Source organism: Mytilus californianus, unplaced genomic scaffold (assembly GCF_021869535.1).
Source record: "Mytilus californianus isolate M0D057914Y unplaced genomic scaffold, xbMytCali1.0.p SCAF_8, whole genome shotgun sequence".
In the NCBI taxonomy this organism is placed as follows: domain Eukaryota; kingdom Metazoa; phylum Mollusca; class Bivalvia; order Mytilida; family Mytilidae; genus Mytilus; species Mytilus californianus.
In genome coordinates, this window is record NW_026262734.1 from 41,786,033 (window position 1) to 41,807,373 (window position 21,341).

At 34.2% G+C, this 21,341-nt stretch overlaps 1 protein-coding gene across 1 annotated transcript in view; it reads left to right on the plus strand.

Moving 5' to 3' along the window:
* The first annotated feature begins 339 nt into the window (after positions 1-339).
* Positions 340-21,341, plus strand: part of LOC127710478 (unconventional myosin-Ic-like) — a 55,527-nt gene continuing 34,525 nt past the window's right edge. Inside the window, exons 1-4 of the mRNA XM_052216354.1 lie at positions 340-595; positions 16,386-16,535; positions 18,234-18,349; positions 21,063-21,261. Coding sequence (XP_052072314.1) covers positions 16,410-16,535; positions 18,234-18,349; positions 21,063-21,261 — 441 coding nt within the window. The 5' untranslated portion in view covers positions 340-595; positions 16,386-16,409. The remainder of the gene's footprint in view (positions 596-16,385; positions 16,536-18,233; positions 18,350-21,062; positions 21,262-21,341) is intronic.

Genomic DNA, 21,341 nt, shown 5'->3' on the forward strand with positions numbered 1-21,341 from the left:
TAAGATTTGTTTATGTTTAAATTTTATAAAAAGCAAAAAGATTAAGTTGTCTAAAAAAATATAAGATAAAATGATAAAAATCAACATGATCAAGATCATTTGGGAATACAGAAAAAATTCAAGTGTTATTTTGTAATATGCTCAGTGAATGTGATTTGTATACATGGTATATATGTTTATACTTTAGCATGATTATTTAAACCTAGGGATCGGCTGTGATTTAACATTTATTTAGAATGCATCTGATTAATTGCTGTTCAGGTCAGATGTCAGTATTTTACATGTTTAAATAGTAAGTGTATATAACTCTGCTTCCTGGTTATGTTTTTGCATAAGCCCTTCAATTTTATACTTCAAACGAGAATTTAAAGAAATATACAAATGTTTAATAGATCTAGGATATGTACAGCCTTAGTTTAAAATTCATGATTGTAAATCTTTTTAATGAGGTCATTTCTAAGAGAACAAACAGAAATCAGCATCTGCTGCATTGATAGCGCTGTAAATATCCACATGTAACATATATATATTGCAGTATTGGACTTTTGGACATACATACACATACAAATGTCATGTATGTAGTCTGCAACAAAAAGTAAGATGTACTTTTTACTGTTAAATTATTTTGTGAATTTATGAAATGAATTTATATTATAAGAAGAATTTTATTCTATTATTTATGACTAGACATGATCATAAAGAGGAACTTTAATTGAGTACAAAAATGTATTTAAAACAGTTGACTTGAATATGACTAAAAGTTATCTAAGGAAAGAAAGAAAAAAAAATTAATATGCTTTGAATTTTCACTAAATCTAAACCAATGGGAACTATATTAGTTCATTCATACCAAGTGTTAATTACCATATTAGTTAGGTATTGAAATTGTAACTTATGATATGATTGGTGTGTCCCAATTGTTGACCATGTTAGACAGGGTTACCAGAATAATGTGTGCAGCTGTAACATTTTTTTTATAAAATCAAAGTGCTATTACATGTACAAATGTAGAACTAAACTCTTGAAGATCACTAACATCTCCTGTTTTAAAAATGTTAGAAACTCAATTATGTTAACTTTATGGGAACTCTTTTAAATTAAGGTTTATGGGAAAGCTTGCAATGCATCAGCTTATTGTGATATAATCATCATCTGAAATGTTTTTGTATCTGATAAACATGTTCATGTAGTCTACTCATTTTCAAGTATTAAGACTCTGTTGGTCATTGTAGGTCTTTACTGTACATGATGCATTTGATTAATGCAAACTGAAATGTTTTCATTTCATTTGTACATGTAGCCATGGTATAAGTGGCTGGCTAAAAAAAATTATACCTATAAAACAATTTAAGTGTTTTTTTTAAGACTTTCAGACCATAAGTTGATTTTTAAAAAAGGCTTTAATAGTCTTAAGAAATCTGCAGATGGGGGGGGGGGGTTAAATTTTCCTCAAGATTTAAGAAATTGTCAATTTTCCAAAGAAAAATTCCAAAGTATTGCGCAACAGCACAGTGTATTGCACAACAGCAAGAAATCTTCAATTGAATATAAATTCAAATCATATAACCAATTTCAAGTTCTTTGACTACATTTATTCTGTGTCAGAAACCTGTAATGTGTCAAATATTTAATTACAATCCAAATTCAGACCTATATCAAGCTTGAATATTGTGTCCATTTTTGCCCCAACTGTTCAGGGTTGGACCTCTGCGGTCGTTTCCAACTGCGCTCGGCGAAGCAGTTTATTATGTCTTAAAGGGCCATTAGCTATGAGATACATGTATAAAAAAAATTAAAATATGATTTTTTTGGTTCAATCATTAATGGAAGTGAAATAGTGAAATAATAATTCGCTTTTATTAGCCATTTGGTTCAATTTTGTCAAAATAAGCTAAGAATCATTGCTGATGAATTATTCACTTGCAAGTGAATAATTCAGTCTCATTGAATCCGTATTCATGTGACCTTCAATTAAACCCCTTAGCTAGAGATGAGTTACGCATGTATTCAGCTATTAAAAGGAAAAGAATGTCAACCTTGAAAGTGAAACAAGGATGGATGAACCATATGGTTGACTGATTCGATTCACAAAAAAATCATTCTTATATGTAGGTAAAAATGATGATAAACATACTTTTTAACCTACAATATGAAATCAAACAGACCTAGAAAAATTCAATTGCATGTGGTAGCTATCTATTTATATTTATGTTTATATCAGCTTATATGACCATCCGCAGTCGCAGTCGGAGGTCATCTAGATAATTAATTAGATGGCGTCTAGACAAAAATACACACATGTTATACATATTATCTAGTCCATGCATTGTTAATGGTTTATTTTAGACTTTTTGTAATTTGAATACATATACGTTTTAGTATGTATAAATCAAATATGAGAATTTGAGTCATTAATCGATGAACATGATTTTGACAGCTAATGCAACTTTAATTGTTGAAGCCAAGTATTTAAAAAGATGAAAAAAAAATACTCTTGATGTCTCTGATGTGTTTAAACATCCCTTAACCATGTTAACACTTATAATCTTCTAAATTTTAAAAAATAAAGCAGGAAGTACATAAAAGTTTGATTTAAAGTCTTACATTGGTGAGACCTGAGAAAAACAAAATGTACTCTTTATTAAGTCTGCAAAATAAAGTTTGGAGACTTATTGGTTCTTCTTCTTCTTCTTTTTCTAAATTTTGAACTTGTCTGCACCTGTTCTCCAAATCAGATTAACTTAGGGTTCTACAATATATGTTAGACTAACATGTCTAGTGGTGCAATGGGGTTTATAAAGGGGTACTTTGAGGGGCAAAAAGGAAGGAGGGGTTTTCTATAGAACCTTATCGGATTTTAATTTTTATACGCCCGTTTATGGGACGTATTATGGTATACCGTTGTCCATCCATCCGTCCGTCGTCATCATGTTGGACAATAACTCAAAAAAGTTTAACCAATTTGCTTGAAACTTTGGTTAATTGTTCATATATATTGACGTGAGCTCCCTTTCAATTTTTATAAATTTTGGATTTTACATTTCCTAGTTATGGGGTTTTATTCATTAAAAAAGGGGGATTTTCCAGTTTTCGACCAATAACTCAAAAGTTCTTTAAGCAGTTTTCATGAAACTTTGGTGACTGGTTTATATCTATTAAAATAACCCTCCCTTTAGTTTTTTTTATAAATTTCTGATATGACATTGAGGAGTTATGGAACTTTATTCTTTGAAAAAGCGACTGGCGTATCATGCGCTCATGGCGCAGTTCTTTATTTTATTTTCAAATGATTATAACTTGAAAACAGTTAGTGATAGACACAATCGTTTTTTTTTATAATTGAAATGTTTTACATAATAAAGCACATCTAATGAAATAAAGGGTTAGTTCCCAGGGGTCACCCCACCCCCTGCCATTTGAGAAAGTTCTAATATCTTGTAAGTGGTCAAGATCCCCACCCATATATACCATATATATTCTGGTTTGTCATGATAAAGCACATCAAATGAAGTTACGGGTTAGTCCCCAGGAGTCACCCCACCTCCTGCCATTTGAGAAAGTTCTAATATCTTGTAAGTGGTCAAGATCCCCACCCATATATACCATATATATTCTGGTTTGTCATGATAAAGCACATCAAATGAAGTTATAGGTTAGTCCCCAGGAGTCACCCCACCCCCTGCCATTTGAGAAAGTTCTAATATCTTGTAAGTGGTCAAGATCCCCACCCATATATACCATATATATTCTGGTTTGTCATGATAAAGCACATCAAATGAAGTTACGGGTTAGTCCCCAGGAGTCACCCCACCCCCTGCCATTTGAGAAAGTTCTAATATCTTGTAAGTGGTCAAGATCCCCACCCATATATACCATATATATTCTGGTTTGTCATGATAAAGCACATCAAATGAAGTTACGGGTTAGTCCCCAGGAGTCACCCCACCCCCTGCCATTTGAGAAAGTTCTAATATCTTGTAAGTGGTCAAGATCCCCACCCATATATACCATATATATTCTGGTTTGTCATGATAAAGCACATCAAATGAAGTTACGGGTTAGTCCCCAGGAGTCACCCCACCCCCTGCCATTTGAGAAAGTTCTAAATTATCTTGTAAGTGGTCAAGATCCCCACCCATATATACCATATATATTCTGGTTTGTCATGATAAAGCACATCAAATGAAGTTACGGTTAGTCCCCAGGAGTCACCCCACCCCCTGCCATTTGAGAAAGTTCTAATATCTTGTAAGTGGTCAAGATCCCCACCCATATATACCATATATATTCTGGTTTGTCATGATAAAGCACATCAAATGAAGTTACGGGTTAGTCCCCAGGAGTCACCCCACCCCTTGCCATTTGAGAAAGTTCTAATATCTTGTAAGTGGTCAAGATCCCCACCCATTTATACCATATATATTCTGGTTTGTCATGATAAAGCACATCAAATGAAGTTACGGGTTAGTCCCCAGGAGTCACCCCACCCCCTGCCATTTGAGAAAGTTCTAATATCTTGTAAGTGGTCAAGATCCCCACCCATATATACCATATATATTCTGGTTTGTCATGATAAAGCACATCAAATGAAGTTACAGGTTAGTCTCCAGGAGTCACCCCACCCCCTGCCATTTGAGAAAGTTCTAATATCTTGTAAGTGGTCAAGATCCCCACCCATATATACCATATATATTCTGGTTTGTCATGATAAAGCACATCAAATGAAGTTACGGGTTAGTCCCCAGGAGTCACCCCACCCCCTGCCATTTGAGAAAGTTCTAATATCTTGTAAGTGGTCAAGATCCCCACCCATATATACCATATATATTCTGGTTTGTCATGATAAAGCACATCAAATGAAGTTACGGGTTAGTCCCCAGGAGTCACCCCACCCCCTGCCATTTGAGAAAGTTCTAATATCTTGTAAGTGGTCAAGATCCCCACCCATATATACCATATATATTCTGGTTTGTCATGATAAAGCACATCAAATGAAGTTACGTGTTAGTCCCCAGGAGTCACCCCACCCCCTGCCATTTGAGAAAGTTCTAATATCTTGTAAGTGGTCAAGATCCCCACCCATATATACATGTACCATATATATTCTGGTTTGAATCATGTTGGACAATAACTCAAAAAAGTTTTAACCAATTTGCTTGAAACTTTGGTTAATTGTTCATATATATTGACGTGAGCTCCCTTTCAATTTCTATAAATTTTGGATTTTACATTTCCGAGTTATGGGGTTTTATTCATTAAAAAAGGGGGATTTTCCAGTTTTCGACCAATAACTCAAAAGTTCTTTAAGCAGTTTTCATGAAACTTTGGTGACTGGTTTATATCTATTAAAATAACCCTCCCTTTAGTTTTTTTTATAAATTTCTGATATGACATTGAGGAGTTATGGAACTTTATTCTTTGAAAAAGCGACTGGCGTATCATGCGCTCATGGCGCAGTTCTTTATTTTATTTTCAAATGATTATAACTTGAAAACAGTTAGTGATAGACACAATCGTTTTTTTTTATAATTGAAATGTTTTACATAATAAAGCACATCTAATGAAATAAAGGGTTAGTTCCCAGGGGTCACCCCACCCCCTGCCATTTGAGAAAGTTCTAATATCTTGTAAGTGGTCAAGATCCCCACCCATATATACCATATATATTCTGGTTTGTCATGATAAAGCACATCAAATGAAGTTACGGGTTAGTCCCCAGGAGTCACCCCACCTCCTGCCATTTGAGAAAGTTCTAATATCTTGTAAGTGGTCAAGATCCCCACCCATATATACCATATATATTCTGGTTTGTCATGATAAAGCACATCAAATGAAGTTACAGGTTAGTCCCCAGGAGTCACCCCACCCCCTGCCATTTGAGAAAGTTCTAATATCTTGTAAGTGGTCAAGATCCCCACCCATATATACCATATATATTCTGGTTTGTCATGATAAAGCACATCAAATGAAGTTACGGGTTAGTCCCCAGGAGTCACCCCACCCCCTGCCATTTGAGAAAGTTCTAATATCTTGTAAGTGGTCAAGATCCCCACCCATATATACCATATATATTCTGGTTTGTCATGATAAAGCACATCAAATGAAGTTACGGGTTAGTCCCCAGGAGTCACCCCACCCCCTGCCATTTGAGAAAGTTCTAATATCTTGTAAGTGGTCAAGATCCCCACCCATATATACCATATATATTCTGGTTTGTCATGATAAAGCACATCAAATGAAGTTACGGGTTAGTCCCCAGGAGTCACCCCACCCCCTGCCATTTGAGAAAGTTCTAAATTATCTTTTAAGTGGTCAAGATCCCCACCCATATATACCATATATATTCTGGTTTGTCATGATAAAGCACATCAAATGAAGTTACGGGTTAGTCCCCAGGAGTCACCCCACCCCCTGCCATTTGAGAAAGTTCTAATATCTTGTAAGTGGTCAAGATCCCCACCCATATATACCATATATATTCTGGTTTGTCATGATAAAGCACATCAAATTAAGTTACGGGTTAGTCCCCAGGAGTCACCCCACCCCTTGCCATTTGAGAAAGTTCTAATATCTTGTAAGTGGTCAAGATCCCCACCCATATATACCATATATATTCTGGTTTGTCATGATAAAGCACATCAAATGAAGTTACGGGTTAGTCCCCAGGAGTCACCCCACCCCCTGCCATTTGAGAAAGTTCTAATATCTTGTAAGTGGTCGAGATCCCCACCCATATATACCATATATATTCTGGTTTGTCATGATAAAGCACATCAAATGAAGTTACGGGTTAGTCCCCAGGAGTCACCCCACCCCCTGCCATTTGAGAAAGTTCTAAATTATCTTGTAAGTGGTCAAGATCCCCACCCATATATACCATATATATTCTGGTTTGTCATGATAAAGCACATCAAATGAAGTTACGGTTAGTCCCCAGGAGTCACCCCACCCCCTGCCATTTGAGAAAGTTCTAAATTATCTTGTAAGTGGTCAAGATCCCCACCCATATATACCATATATATTCTGGTTTGTCATGATAAAGCACATCAAATGAAGTTACGGTTAGTCCCCAGGAGTCACCCCACCCCCTGCCATTTGAGAAAGTTCTAATATCTTGTAAGTGGTCAAGATCCCCACCCATATATACCATATATATTCTGGTTTGTCATGATAAAGCACATCAAATGAAGTTACGGGTTAGTCCCCAGGAGTCACCCCACCCCCTGCCATTTGAGAAAGTTCTAATATCTTGTAAGTGGTCAAGATCCCCACCCATATATACCATATATATTCTGGTTTGTCATGATAAAGCACATCAAATGAAGTTACGGGTTAGTCCCCAGGAGTCACCCCACCCCCTGCCATTTGAGAAAGTTCTAATATCTTGTAAGTGGTCAAGATCCCCACCCATATATACCATATATATTCTGGTTTGTCATGATAAAGCACATCAAATGAAGTTACGGGTTAGTCCCCAGGAGTCACCCCACCCCCTGCCATTTGAGAAAGTTCTAATATCTTGTAAGTGGTCAAGATCCCCACCCATATATACCATATATATTCTGGTTTGTCATGATAAAGCACATCAAATGAAGTTACGGGTTAGTCCCCAGGAGTCACCCCACCCCCTGCCATTTGAGAAAGTTCTAATATCTTGTAAGTGGTCAAGATCCCCACCCATATATACCATATATATTCTGGTTTGTCATGATAAAGCACATCAAATGAAGTTACGGGTTAGTCCCCAGGAGTCACCCCACCCCCTGCCATTTGAGAAAGTTCTAAATTATCTTGTAAGTGGTCAAGATCCCCACCCATATATACCATATATATTCTGGTTTGTCATGATAAAGCACATCAAATGAAGTTACGGGTTAGTCCCCAGGAGTCACCCCACCCCCTGCCATTTGAGAAAGTTCTAATATCTTGTAAGTGGTCAAGATCCCCACCCATATATACCATATATATTCTGGTTTGTCATGATAAAGCACATCAAATTAAGTTACGGGTTAGTCCCCAGGAGTCACCCCACCCCTTGCCATTTGAGAAAGTTCTAATATCTTGTAAGTGGTCAAGATCCCCACCCATATATACCATATATATTCTGGTTTGTCATGATAAAGCACATCAAATGAAGTTACGGGTTAGTCCCCAGGAGTCACCCCACCCCTTGCCATTTGAGAAAGTTCTAATATCTTGTAAGTGGTCAAGATCCCCACCCATATATACCATATATATTCTGGTTTGTCATGATAAAGCACATCAAATGAAGTTACGGGTTAGTCCCCAGGAGTCACCCCACCCCCTGCCATTTGAGAAAGTTCTAAATTATCTTGTAAGTGGTCAAGATCCCCACCCATATATACCATATATATTCTGGTTTGTCATGATAAAGCACATCAAATGAAGTTACGGTTAGTCCCCAGGAGTCACCCCACCCCCTGCCATTTGAGAAAGTTCTAAATTATCTTGTAAGTGGTCAAGATCCCCACCCATATATACCATATATATTCTGGTTTGTCATGATAAAGCACATCAAATGAAGTTACGGTTAGTCCCCAGGAGTCACCCCACCCCCTGCCATTTGAGAAAGTTCTAATATCTTGTAAGTGGTCAAGATCCCCACCCATATATACCATATATATTCTGGTTTGTCATGATAAAGCACATCAAATGAAGTTACGGGTTAGTCCCCAGGAGTCACCCCACCCCTTGCCATTTGAGAAAGTTCTAATATCTTGTAAGTGGTCAAGATCCCCACCCATATATACCATATATATTCTGGTTTGTCATGATAAAGCACATCAAATGAAGTTACGGGTTAGTCCCCAGGAGTCACCCCACCCCCTGCCATTTGAGAAAGTTCTAATATCTTGTAAGTGGTCAAGATCCCCACCCATATATACCATATATATTCTGTTTTGTCATGATAAAGCACATCAAATGAAGTTACAGGTTAGTCTCCAGGAGTCACCCCACCCCCTGCCATTTGAGAAAGTTCTAATATCTTGTAAGTGGTCAAGATCCCCACCCATATATACCATATATATTCTGGTTTGTCATGATAAAGCACATCAAATGAAGTTACGGGTTAGTCCCCAGGAGTCACCCCACCCCCTGCCATTTGAGAAAGTTCTAATATCTTGTAAGTGGTCAAGATCCCCACCCATATATACCATATATATTCTGGTTTGTCATGATAAAGCACATCAAATGAAGTTACGGGTTAGTCCCCAGGAGTCACCCCACCCCCTGCCATTTGAGAAAGTTCTAAATTATCTTGTAAGTGGTCAAGATCCCCACCCATATATACCATTTATATTCTGGTTTGTCATGATAAAGCACATCAAATGAAGTTACGGGTTAGTCCCCAGGAGTCACCCCACCCCCTGCCATTTGAGAAAGTTCTAATATCTTGTAAGTGGTCAAGATCCCCACCCATATATACCATATATATTCTGGTTTGTCATGATAAAGCACATCAAATGAAGTTACGGGTTAGTCCCCAGGAGTCACCCCCCCCCCCCCTGCCATTTGAGAAAGTTCTAATATCTTGTAAGTGGTCAAGTTCCCCACCCATATATACCATATATATTCTGGTTTGTCATTGTAAAGCACATCAAATGAAGTTACGGGTTAGTCCCCAGGAGTCACCCCACCCCCTGCCATTTGAGAAAGTTCTTATATCTTGTAAGTGGTCAAGATCCCCACCCATATATACCATATATATTCTGGTTTGTCATGATAAAGCACATCAAATGAAGTTACGGGTTAGTCCCCAGGAGTCACCCCACCCCTTGCCATTTGAGAAAGTTCTAATATCTTGTAAGTGGTCAAGATCCCCACCCATATATACCATATATATTCTGGTTTGTCATGATAAAGCACATCAAATGAAGTTACGGGTTAGTCCCCAGGAGTCACCCCACCCCCTGCCATTTGAGAAAGTTCTAATATCTTGTAAGTGGTCAAGATCCCCACCCATATATACCATATATATTCTGTTTTGTCATGATAAAGCACATCAAATGAAGTTACAGGTTAGTCTCCAGGAGTCACCCCACCCCCTGCCATTTGAGAAAGTTCTAATATCTTGTAAGTGGTCAAGATCCCCACCCATATATACCATATATATTCTGGTTTGTCATGATAAAGCACATCAAATGAAGTTACGGGTTAGTCCCAAGGAGTCACCCCACCCCCTGCCATTTGAGAAAGTTCTAATATCTTGTAAGTGGTCAAGATCCCCACCCATATATACCATATATATTCTGGTTTGTCATGATAAAGCACATCAAATGAAGTTACGGGTTAGTCCCCAGGAGTCACCCCACCCCCTGCCATTTGAGAAAGTTCTAATATCTTGTAAGTGGTCAAGATCCCCACCCATATATACCATTTATATTCTGGTTTGTCATGATAAAGCACATCAAATGAAGTTACGGGTTAGTCCCCAGGAGTCACCCCACCCCCTGCCATTTGAGAAAGTTCTAATATCTTGTAAGTGGTCAAGATCCCCACCCATATATACCATATATATTCTGGTTTGTCATGATAAAGCACATCAAATGAAGTTACGGGTTAGTCCCCAGGAGTCACCCCCCCCCCCCCCCCCCCCCTGCCATTTGAGAAAGTTCTAATATCTTGTACTAGTGGTCAAGTTCCCCACCCATATATACCATATATATTCTGGTTTGTCATTGTAAAGCACATCAAATGAAGTTACGGGTTAGTCCCCAGGAGTCACCCCACCCCCTGCCATTTGAGAAAGTTCTTATATCTTGTAAGTGGTCAAGATCCCCACCCATATATACCATATATATTCTGGTTTGTCATGACAATGAATGATATATAGGGTATGACGGTCATACACCCTGTCATTTGAATATGTTAAAAATCTTGTAAATCGTTGAGATCCCCACCCCTAAACCATATATATTCCTGTTGGCATGTTACAAAATTTTTAATGATATATAGGGTTAGTCCCCAGGGGTTCCCCCACCCCCAATGTTCTAATATCTTGTAAATCATTGAGATCCCCATCACTAAACCATATATATTCCTGTTCATCATGTCACGAAGATTTTATTTAATGATATATAGGGTCAGTCCCAAGGGGTTCCCCCCACCCCAAATGTTCTAATATCTTGTAAATGGTCATGATCCCCATCCCTAAACTACATATATTCCTGTTTGTCATGTCATGAAGATTTGAATGATATATGGGGTCAGTCCCCAGGGGTACCCCACCCCCAATGATCTAATATCTTGTATATGGTCGAGATCCCCACCCCTAAACCATATATATTCCTGTTCGTCATGTCACTAAGATTTGAATGATATAGGGTTAGTCCCCAGAGGTCACCCCCCATCCTCTGCCATTCAAGAAAGTTCTAATATCTTGTAAGTGGTGAAGATCCCCACCCCTAAACCATATATATTCTGGTTTGTCATACCAAGAAGATTTGATTGATATACAGGGTAAGACCCAAGGGGTCATCCCCACCCCCTGTCATTTGAATATGTTCAAATATCTTGTAAATGGTCAAGAACCCAACCCCTAAAGCATATATATTCCTGTTTGTCATGTCATGAAGATTTGAATGATATATAGGGTCAGTCATCAGGGGTCACTAATTCATATCTCTTTACTGGACCAAACCAATTTTTACTGGACTGCCCAATGTCCAGCGACCCTGGGAATGACTAATTATGGGAACTTTGTTTGGGAGACTTTGTAACAGCATCCTGTTACAATCATTTCTTGTTTTTCATTATACCGAAAGAATTTACAAGGTTACACATATATATATATATATATATATCCCTTAACTAAGCCAACAAAATGATGTTTTGTATTGAAAACAAAAACATAAAGCTTCAAGGTTATCCTTAATAATTAGGATATTTGATTGAAAAAATATGATTAAAGCTTTTATTTCAAAGTACATCATTGAAGATAATATCTATAAAAATTCTACATGTGCATCAGCTGGTGAAAATATAAAGATTGAGATTAAATATTGATTTTATATGGAAGCTAAAGACTTAATGGGCATACATAGGTAATAAAAAAATATCTACATAGAAAATGTATCAAAATGTTGAGACTAGCAAATTGATTTTATTGCAAAACTGTTGATTATTATGTCATATATATTCCAATTCTTCAATGCAATAATATCCTTTGACATTCGTTTGAAGGAATTGATTTCAGATGAAAGCTTCATACAAGCAGAAGACTTGAGAAAAGTAGTCCTAATTAAATCTTTTGTACAAAGAAGCTGCTGTGTGCGGTATATCTAGTAACTGAGGTATTTGAAAAATTTGATAAATTTATATCTGAAAATACAAGCTTATTTTTAAATAGGTATCCTGGCTGAAGTAATGTAATTTATCCGAGTAATCTTGATCTTTATCATTTTTATGTGACATGTTGCAGTCTTATGCCGTTAAAAAAAACGCTGAGACTGCAACATATATTTGATTTTAAAAATTGTGACAGATTCTGAAGGTGGGAGGTCACATTTGGGAATCCAATATTTCAGTATGATCAGATAGATATTTTAAGAAAAGAGGCATAACAACAATTCTTATAGTTTCTTTCAAAAATAAAAAGTTATAAGGCTTTTCAGTTTTATCTGAAATTGGATGTCCACAGTTTCAGAAAGGGTTAATTTAAAACCTTTGGCAAATCAATTTTTCCTGTTTTCTACAAATGATTTGCTACTTTGAAGTAAATTTTCCATGATTTGTGAAAAAAATTGAGTTTGTTTGTTCTGAGGACAGATGAAAATAAAGTCATAAGACATGTAAGAGGCAGTGCATAATAATCTTATTGGTAAGTTGTGAGGTTTCTGTTGAGTCTAAGGCATAATCTGTAAATCACTGGCTATTATACACCTTATCGCTATTTATTCCAATCTGGAAAAGTTCTAAAATTACACAACTCTTTCAAACCAGTTGAAGCTATCTGGGGCCTTATTTAAACAATGTCCTGTGCATACAAATTTTCAAAGAGTTCTGTTTAAACCATTGTAAACTAAAAAAAAAACAGGGTTTCAGGAGTCAAGTTCACTAAAGGCAGTATTCTTTACTCTATAAAAGGAATATGAATTTTAATCAATAATGTACTTTTCATGAATATTTTGTTGTAAATTATGGTGTGCTCTTCTGTTCTCTCCCATATGTAAGAAGATGTGATATGATTGCTAATGAGACAATTCTCCACCAGAGACCAAATGACAAAGAAGCTAGCAACTATAGGTCACAGTATACAGAGTACATTTGTTATGACTTGGCTAAAGTGATATAGCAGTCATATTTCTAAAGATAAATACTGTAGGCTGAATCACTAACACAGATTTTTGTAACCAATAAAAGAGTAAGTTTTATCTTACAGGATGAATCAGAATTTAAATTTAAATACATTGAACCTTTAAAGTACATTATTAATATTGAACCTTATTTAAACAAGTACAATTGATTCTGACTTATATACAATTGGATCCCTTATTTATCTGCTTTGAAATAAAATGATTACTTTATTATACTACTCAGCTAATTGATTGTTCATGCATCCCAATCAATGGTTAAAGGTTATACCAGCACTGGCATAGGAGCTGAAAGGTGTGTGTGTGTGTGTGTGGGGGGGGGGGGGGGGGGGTTGTGGAGGAGGAGGCAAAAACATACAATTTTTTGTAACATCAAAAAAATATTGCAAATATAAAAGAAAATAATAGAGGACACTGACTATAAGCACTAAACTATTAGCATACAGAAGGTTTTTTGTTTTTTAAATTTTTTTGGTTACTTTTAGAAGTCCCCCTCTCCCCTAAACACTGCTTCAACTGACCAGTATTTATTATGTATCCTTTTTAGTTAGTGAAATAAGGGACATGTAAGGCTTAATAGCTACTTCTGTTTTTGAGGTGCAGTACACCAAAAACTGATTTCAAGATACAAATGTAGTACATTTGGAATAATTGAATTTATTTCAAATTTTATAGACAAGGGCATGCCCTAGAAAACTTTTAAATAGAAACTGCCTAAAGCTTAGGTTTCTTTAATATCTATTTCTGTATTGATATTTACAAACTAATAGACCAGATGATCATTGATTTTTATCAATGATCAACAGATTAGTCAGATCATTGATCTCATACATCATAATCATGATAATGTTTATATCACATTATCACATTATTTTGTTCACTCTTTTTGTTGCATGTCAATGTCATTATAAAAAGGAAATATTATAGATATACAATAAATTACAATGATATCAGCAGCCTCACCTGGCCAGGTATACAATACTGAATACCTGTATTGATTACGTCCAGGTGAGAAACACCTACATGTTTTAACAATGACTTCATCATCTTTATATTACATAGTTTAAACGTGATTTATTATTATGTACTTTTAAAAAATTTATTTGTTACATGTTATCTTTATGAGGTAAGGTTTTGTAAAATTGTAGTTGAATTTTTCATAAATTATGATTGTTACATATAAAGAATTTATATGATATATATTTTATATTTCAATATTTATTTAAAGATCTTTTAAGATATTGAAGAATCTCACCACAGTCTTGATTTAAAACTTATTCTCCTTTTTTTCTATTTGATAAATGGTCTGATATATATAGCTTATCTTTTGGAATATTTCAATTTGAGAGAAAAGTTATAGCAGTTACTTTTACATTGTTTAAGCTGTCACTAAATTCAAAATGAAATTTATAATAGCTAATCCAGAAAAAGATGTATTTTGGGGTGAGGGTATTGGAAAGCTGCAATATAACTGTCTTCAACCCATCACTTAATTAAGTTGATTTTACAAGATTTTATTTTTTTATTGAATGGGAATACATGGAATAGGGACTGTTGCTCTTATATATGTTATTTATATGCATGACCTACTTGTATGAATTAAATTTTGTAAAGTGCCTCCAACCAGACCGACTTTTTTTTAGGAATAATTTTTGAAAAAAATAGTGCATGTATACAAAATTTGTATTTACTATAATTTAGCATCTAATAGTACTGTATAAATGTTGATATCACAAATTGCAAAATTTTGATCATGATCTTGACCATCAGGTTGTTATGTTAGGAAAATAAAGTAAACCTTGCACAGAAATCGTGCATTTATATTGTCCTTTGTGGATAAGAAATTCACAAAAAGTTGTAGTCCTTCAAGTTGATTAATTGATCATGACATACAGCGTTATGCAATCAGTATTCGTCATCTACATATTTTTTTGCTATACATGTATATATATTTTATATGAAACTACATTAAAAAATTTATGTTACCAAAAAATATTGTGAGGAAGTTTTTAATGGGATTTTAAAGAAGACATGTAGGTACCAATAGAACTTAGAAGCAGAATTTTCACAGGTTTATTTGTTTATTATTTTATTTAGAAAATTTTTATATATTTCAACAAAATTAAAACGTAAAAAATTAATAAATGCACATGTTCATATCAGGAGATTTAACAAAAACAACTTAAGACAAGCCTATAATTAAATAAACAGAATATACCTCAGTCATTTCTGTGTCTTTCAACGCATGGTTTGTTAAAATCCAACCATAATTAAATTGAAAATAATCTTTTGAAAAAAACTTACTTTTTGCATAACACTGTACATAAAAGCAATTAGATAATCACTAATGAAGATTTTTTTTAGTGCTTTAATGAAGTCAACTTTCTAAGTGTGTCTCCAAATACTATAGGACTAGTGCAAATACCTGTAGGTCTAATACCAGTAGGATTTAAGCAAACACCTGTCTGTCATTTAGAAAGTAGAACAAGTATTATGAATCTGCTCTTTGGTAGGGTTGTTCCCCGTTTCCATTCTCAATTTTATTATGAAGAACTGCATAGAATAAAACTGTTAACTTAACAATACAATTATTTTGATGTGTATTCTTTTAATCAAAATTATTATTTATGATAGGTTACATAAACATGCTGTTTCGACTTCAGGATATTAAAGTGTATAATTAAGGACTTTGTTCAGGATTTGGATTATTAATACAGATAGTCTGATTTGAACTTTAATAATAAAGTTATTTTATTTAGAATTATAAAATCTAAAAATAATATATTTCTTCATTAGCCTGTTTTTTCCCTGTTTAAACTAAAAACTAATAAAACTAAGTGTTTTAGGTTAAGTCTAAGGATAAAATGTCAGCTGTGTAGATCGAATTGCTTTGAATTTGCATCATGTTCATAGATGGAATGGGATATCATTTGTTCGTGAAATGGGTATTTATATTTTTTCAGGAATCAAGGTCATATCAGTTTCCACTGATCTTGCTTTATGTCCTCAGCCAGTCCACATTTTATTATTCATTAGACTTTTGTTTTGCAGGTTATGAATTTGAAGTGATCAACTATGGAAAATGAATTAACTAAGCGTGACCATATTGGTGTGCAGGATTTTGTCTTACTTGAGGATTATGAACACCCTGAAGCCTTCGTAGAGAACTTGAAGAAAAGATTTACAGAAAATCTTATTTATGTAAGCTTGAAAAATATACAGTTAAATTCATATTTCTTTATATACAGCACATGTGATGATTCAGTTAAACATCACTTGTGGTGATGATTTTTCACAGTAAATACAGGTTATTATAGTGATTCACTCTGAAATACCAGGACACTGTTGACTCTTTTGTTATAATGTCAAAGGTAACGATGGGAATGAAATCAGAGTGTCATTATAAACCAGTCATAGAAATTGGGGTTTGGCATTTACAGGACTGAATTGATGATTCTTCAAAATTTTTCTTAAGAATGTATTACAAAATTAACAAAAATCGACAAGACCGAGTATATTTTTACAGGACATGTCCTGTCAGTCCTGTGCTAATTTCGAGGACTGATAAACCTCCAATCACTAGCAATCACCCTGGTGCTTCAAGTAAATTAAGAGATATTTTTCTTACGTCAACAAAAGCAATAGTCAACAATTGTCAAAGTATATGTTTAGGTCACTTTGAAAAGAACCACTATTGATAAGTCAATATTTGGTATGTGGTTGCATTGGCTTTGAATTTTTTATTTAGCTAGTCTATTTAGTTATGTTAAAGTGTTGCTCTTTGGATTACAATATTTTCATTATACTCATGAAATTACTCACAAGCAAGGTATATCAGTGTCAACAGTTAAGCTACTGGATTATATTGTATAGAAACACTTACAATGACTTAAGAATATTGTAGCTGAAAAAAGTTTAAAAAAAAAGCACAAATTGAAAAATAGTGGGTAACTTATAAATTATGTTTATGAACATGATGAATGTGGAATTTGCAATTGAGAAGATGGGATGGATTTGCAGGAAAGAATTATTAGAAAAAAAGATTAATTGTACCATATCATCATGATCACAAAGAGAAATCAATGGAGTAACTTTTAAAGTGTCTTATCCTTTTCTTAACCTTCTACAGGACGTTTAAGTCAAATCTTTAAAATTTGATACCAATACAGATATATTTGTCATGTTTTACGGTCAATCAGTTTTACGCTGTATCACTATATTTAGATATATAGCTTTACATTGTAACTTACACTCCATGTATAAACAGCATGACTACTAACAGGAGATTTCTTGTTTACATTGAAGGTGTAGATACTGTTCAGTCAGGATATTTAGTAGAAAAGTATTCACCTTACATCCCTGTTAATCTGCATTTGTGAAAAAAAATCAGCATTTTATAAAATATTTTTAACTTTCCAGACATCCTTCAAAAGAAGTTGTATTGTATTGTTTTTTTTCAAACCCCAGGTATAAATCACAGTCATATACATGTAGTCTTACCTTTCTCCTTGTATGCAGCACTATAGTCCTCCTTATTATGATCTTAGACAGTTAGAAAATAAGCTGAGATTTGATGCACGTATCTGAATAAGTGATATTCCGGGAAAAAATGTTTGGGAGTGATGGACACCACAATTTTTTTTTGGTGGCTAATTGGGAGAGAAGCAAATAAAACTGCTACAGCTAAATGAAAATAAAAGAATGGGTGATGGTGTATATAAAAAGTGTGGTGCACTAACCCTCTTATTTTTTCGTGGAATAGCCCTAATGAAGGACTAAAATTCATGCTTACCTCTTGCTTTTGTTCCAGTTTAACCAATGTGTCCATTGATATTTGTAGCTGTGCATTGATTTACAGAGAAGATTTTTACTCTTTAATTTTTTTCTGTTACATTTCAGACTTACATAGGACCAGTTCTAGTATCAGTTAACCCATACCATCAGTTAGATATCTACAACGATGAAATTATACAAACATATAGAAATGTCAACTTCTATGAGTTGCCACCACACATGTATGTTTACTAGGAGTACTGCACCATTATATTTAGAATGTTTTACCAAAACTTATACTCTAGCTTAATCATGTTCACTGATTTTTGTCTAGCCTTCAAGAAGTCACAAAGGCAAGACTTTGGCCTGCTGTTTCTGGCCGCGTAAAGTTTGTGATTAGGTCAGTTGAGGGTATTAATGGAAAGTCAATGATATTTGGTATGCAGTTGCATTAGCATTAGAACATCTCAAATCAATGGAGATTATTTGTCCCTGATTTATGATTATTGCTTAAAATTTTACACACTTCTTAGTTATATTAATCTAAAGATCTGTATACTTTTTGGTTTTGATTCAAAATTTTATTTTAGAGATATTGATTTTTTTTGTAAAAAAGGGGGGTTTTCGCATGCCGCGCCGTATGTCAGAAACTATTTATGATTATTGCATAAAAATTCACACACAAGATGACGGGCGTATCATGTGCTCATGGTGAAGCTGTTTATTTAAAAGAGTTATGCCCCTTGGAAATATAAAATATGTGCAACGCGGGGGACATTGGAACTCTGTTCTTTTATTTGATTTTGGAACTTTAGCATAGATAACATATAAACTCAGTTATATTTGATATACAGTACTAGTTATGGCATATCTTTGAACTTGCACTTTTTGTCATGGTTCATTGCCAATGAATGTTTTACATATAAAAATAAGAATATGTGGTATGATTGCCAATGAGACAACTCTCCACAATAGACAAATGACACAGAAATTACATGTTAAAGTTTTGCAATTTAATTTCAACATTTGCATTTGACTAACATAGTTACATACAGGCGAGACATCTCTGTGTCAACCGTTTATTGTACATTTGTCAATTCGATTTGAATTTGATCTATAGTAAAGTTAAAATGTTTGTTTTGAATTGAAATCAATAGTACACTAATGAAACAGCTTGCTTCAATTAACTTTACCTTAAATATTCCTGAGTTCCACTTCATCAGTTTTGCTTTCAACACCTGGTATTTTTTTTAAACATCCAATAACAGCTCACTTTGTTTAAAATACAAAATCCTGTGTCCATGCTATGCTTACATTAGGATCTGATGACACTCCGTTTTACTTTCTGTTCTGGTAGTTATATCATCAGACAGTGAAATTTTTGAAGGTGTCACTGTGTATTATGATGAAAAAATCAGGGGATCTTTAAAACAGAAAGAAGAATAGAGTGTTGTTAGATTGTTTTATAATGCGAAGCGTGGACAGCAGGATATTTATAATAAATGTCTTTATGAAATAAAAAAGAATTGACCTGTTGCAATAATGCAATGATTAGTTAACACTTGTACATAGGTTTTGAAGTAATGGTTTTAATTTCCAATATTCGATTTATGGTCAGACTGAAATAAGAATAAATTCTTTTTTTCAATAGCCTTAAGCTAAAATACTGAGGCAAATTTTATACTACATGCAAAATATCTAAATTTAATAAATAAGAAGAAAGAAATTATTTAGGAATGTTAACAAGTGTAAGTATTCGCAATAAGAAACTGAAACATAAAATAAGGAAATAGAACTGCAACACATTCATGTTATTAATCTGTCAAAATTAAGTCTCAAATTGCAGATTTTGTAATTTTATCCAGGTGGCATGTATATATATAGGTATACCTTATGGAGTTATATGACAGATCGTTCAAATTTCTAATTATGGTGACATGGAAGTAATTCTGGTGATTGATTATTGATTTGGTATCTCAGATTATAAAACATGTGCATAGGAAATTTATGATATTACATCATTAAAATATTGACTGATTAAATTCAATGACTAAATACACATTTGTCAACTAAAACTTGACATAATCTGGAAAGGCTTTCAACAAATCCAAGCAAATATATTATTTTCTGAGCAAGCTTGTTAAGGTGGTACCAAACACCTTGACTAAAATTAATTTGGCTCATTTGATTTTCATAAAATTTTGACAAAATATTTACTTTGACCCTTTGACAAACAAAAACTTCAAAAAACTTGAACCACACACTTTATCGGAAAAATTTCATTGGATATATAGCAGTTTGACAAACACTAATTTTGATCATTGAGAAGCTTAATATTTCCTTAACAATCATTGACAATAGAACATGATTAAAACGTTCAGCTTATTTTTACAGAGTTATCTCCCTGTAGTGTTATGTACCACCTTAACATGGCAGTAAAATTTTAATTTTCCAGAAAATTGTCAGGCACATAATAAATAAATGCACTAAATAAAATTCTGATTTTACAGTATGGAAATGTCTCATTTCCATACTGTAAAATCAGAATTTTATTTAATGCATTTATCATTTTGGTTGTTGAACAATAGACAAAATTGCAAAATTAATTATTGTGCTTACAAATAATGTTTTTCAAGGCTTTTGTCCACCTGTTCATCCTTCTCATATAAGGTTATTAAGATTATGGTTAAAGGTAGTTTAACAAAGTCATAGTCCTATAAACATAAAATTTAGTACACATAGTTCAAATATTGAAACATATTCATCTCATGACTGAACAACACTGATAATTAACTGATGCGCTATGCACATTCCTGAATTAATGTGTTATTTGGACACTTGTTGAATATTTTTCTATATTTGAATTCTTTAATTAGTTATGGTATAATCATGTTTTAAAAATCAAATTAATTTGTAAGATTGAGATGCGTTTACTTTTTATTGTTTCCGTTATAGATATGCTATTGCTGATGCCGCCTTTAGAACCATGCGATCAGAGACCCGTGATGTTTGTGTCCTTATTTCTGGAGAATCCGGTGCAGGAAAGACAGAGGCTTCTAAGAAGATTTTACATTATATAGCAGCCAGCAGTGTTCACTCAAAAGATCTAGAGAGAGTAAAGGAACGCCTTCTGCAGTCAAATCCTTTATTAGAGGTACAAATGAGGTTCATTTTTAAGGAACATCAAAACATTACATGTTATACCCTTAGTTACACTTCCATTTATCAGTTTTC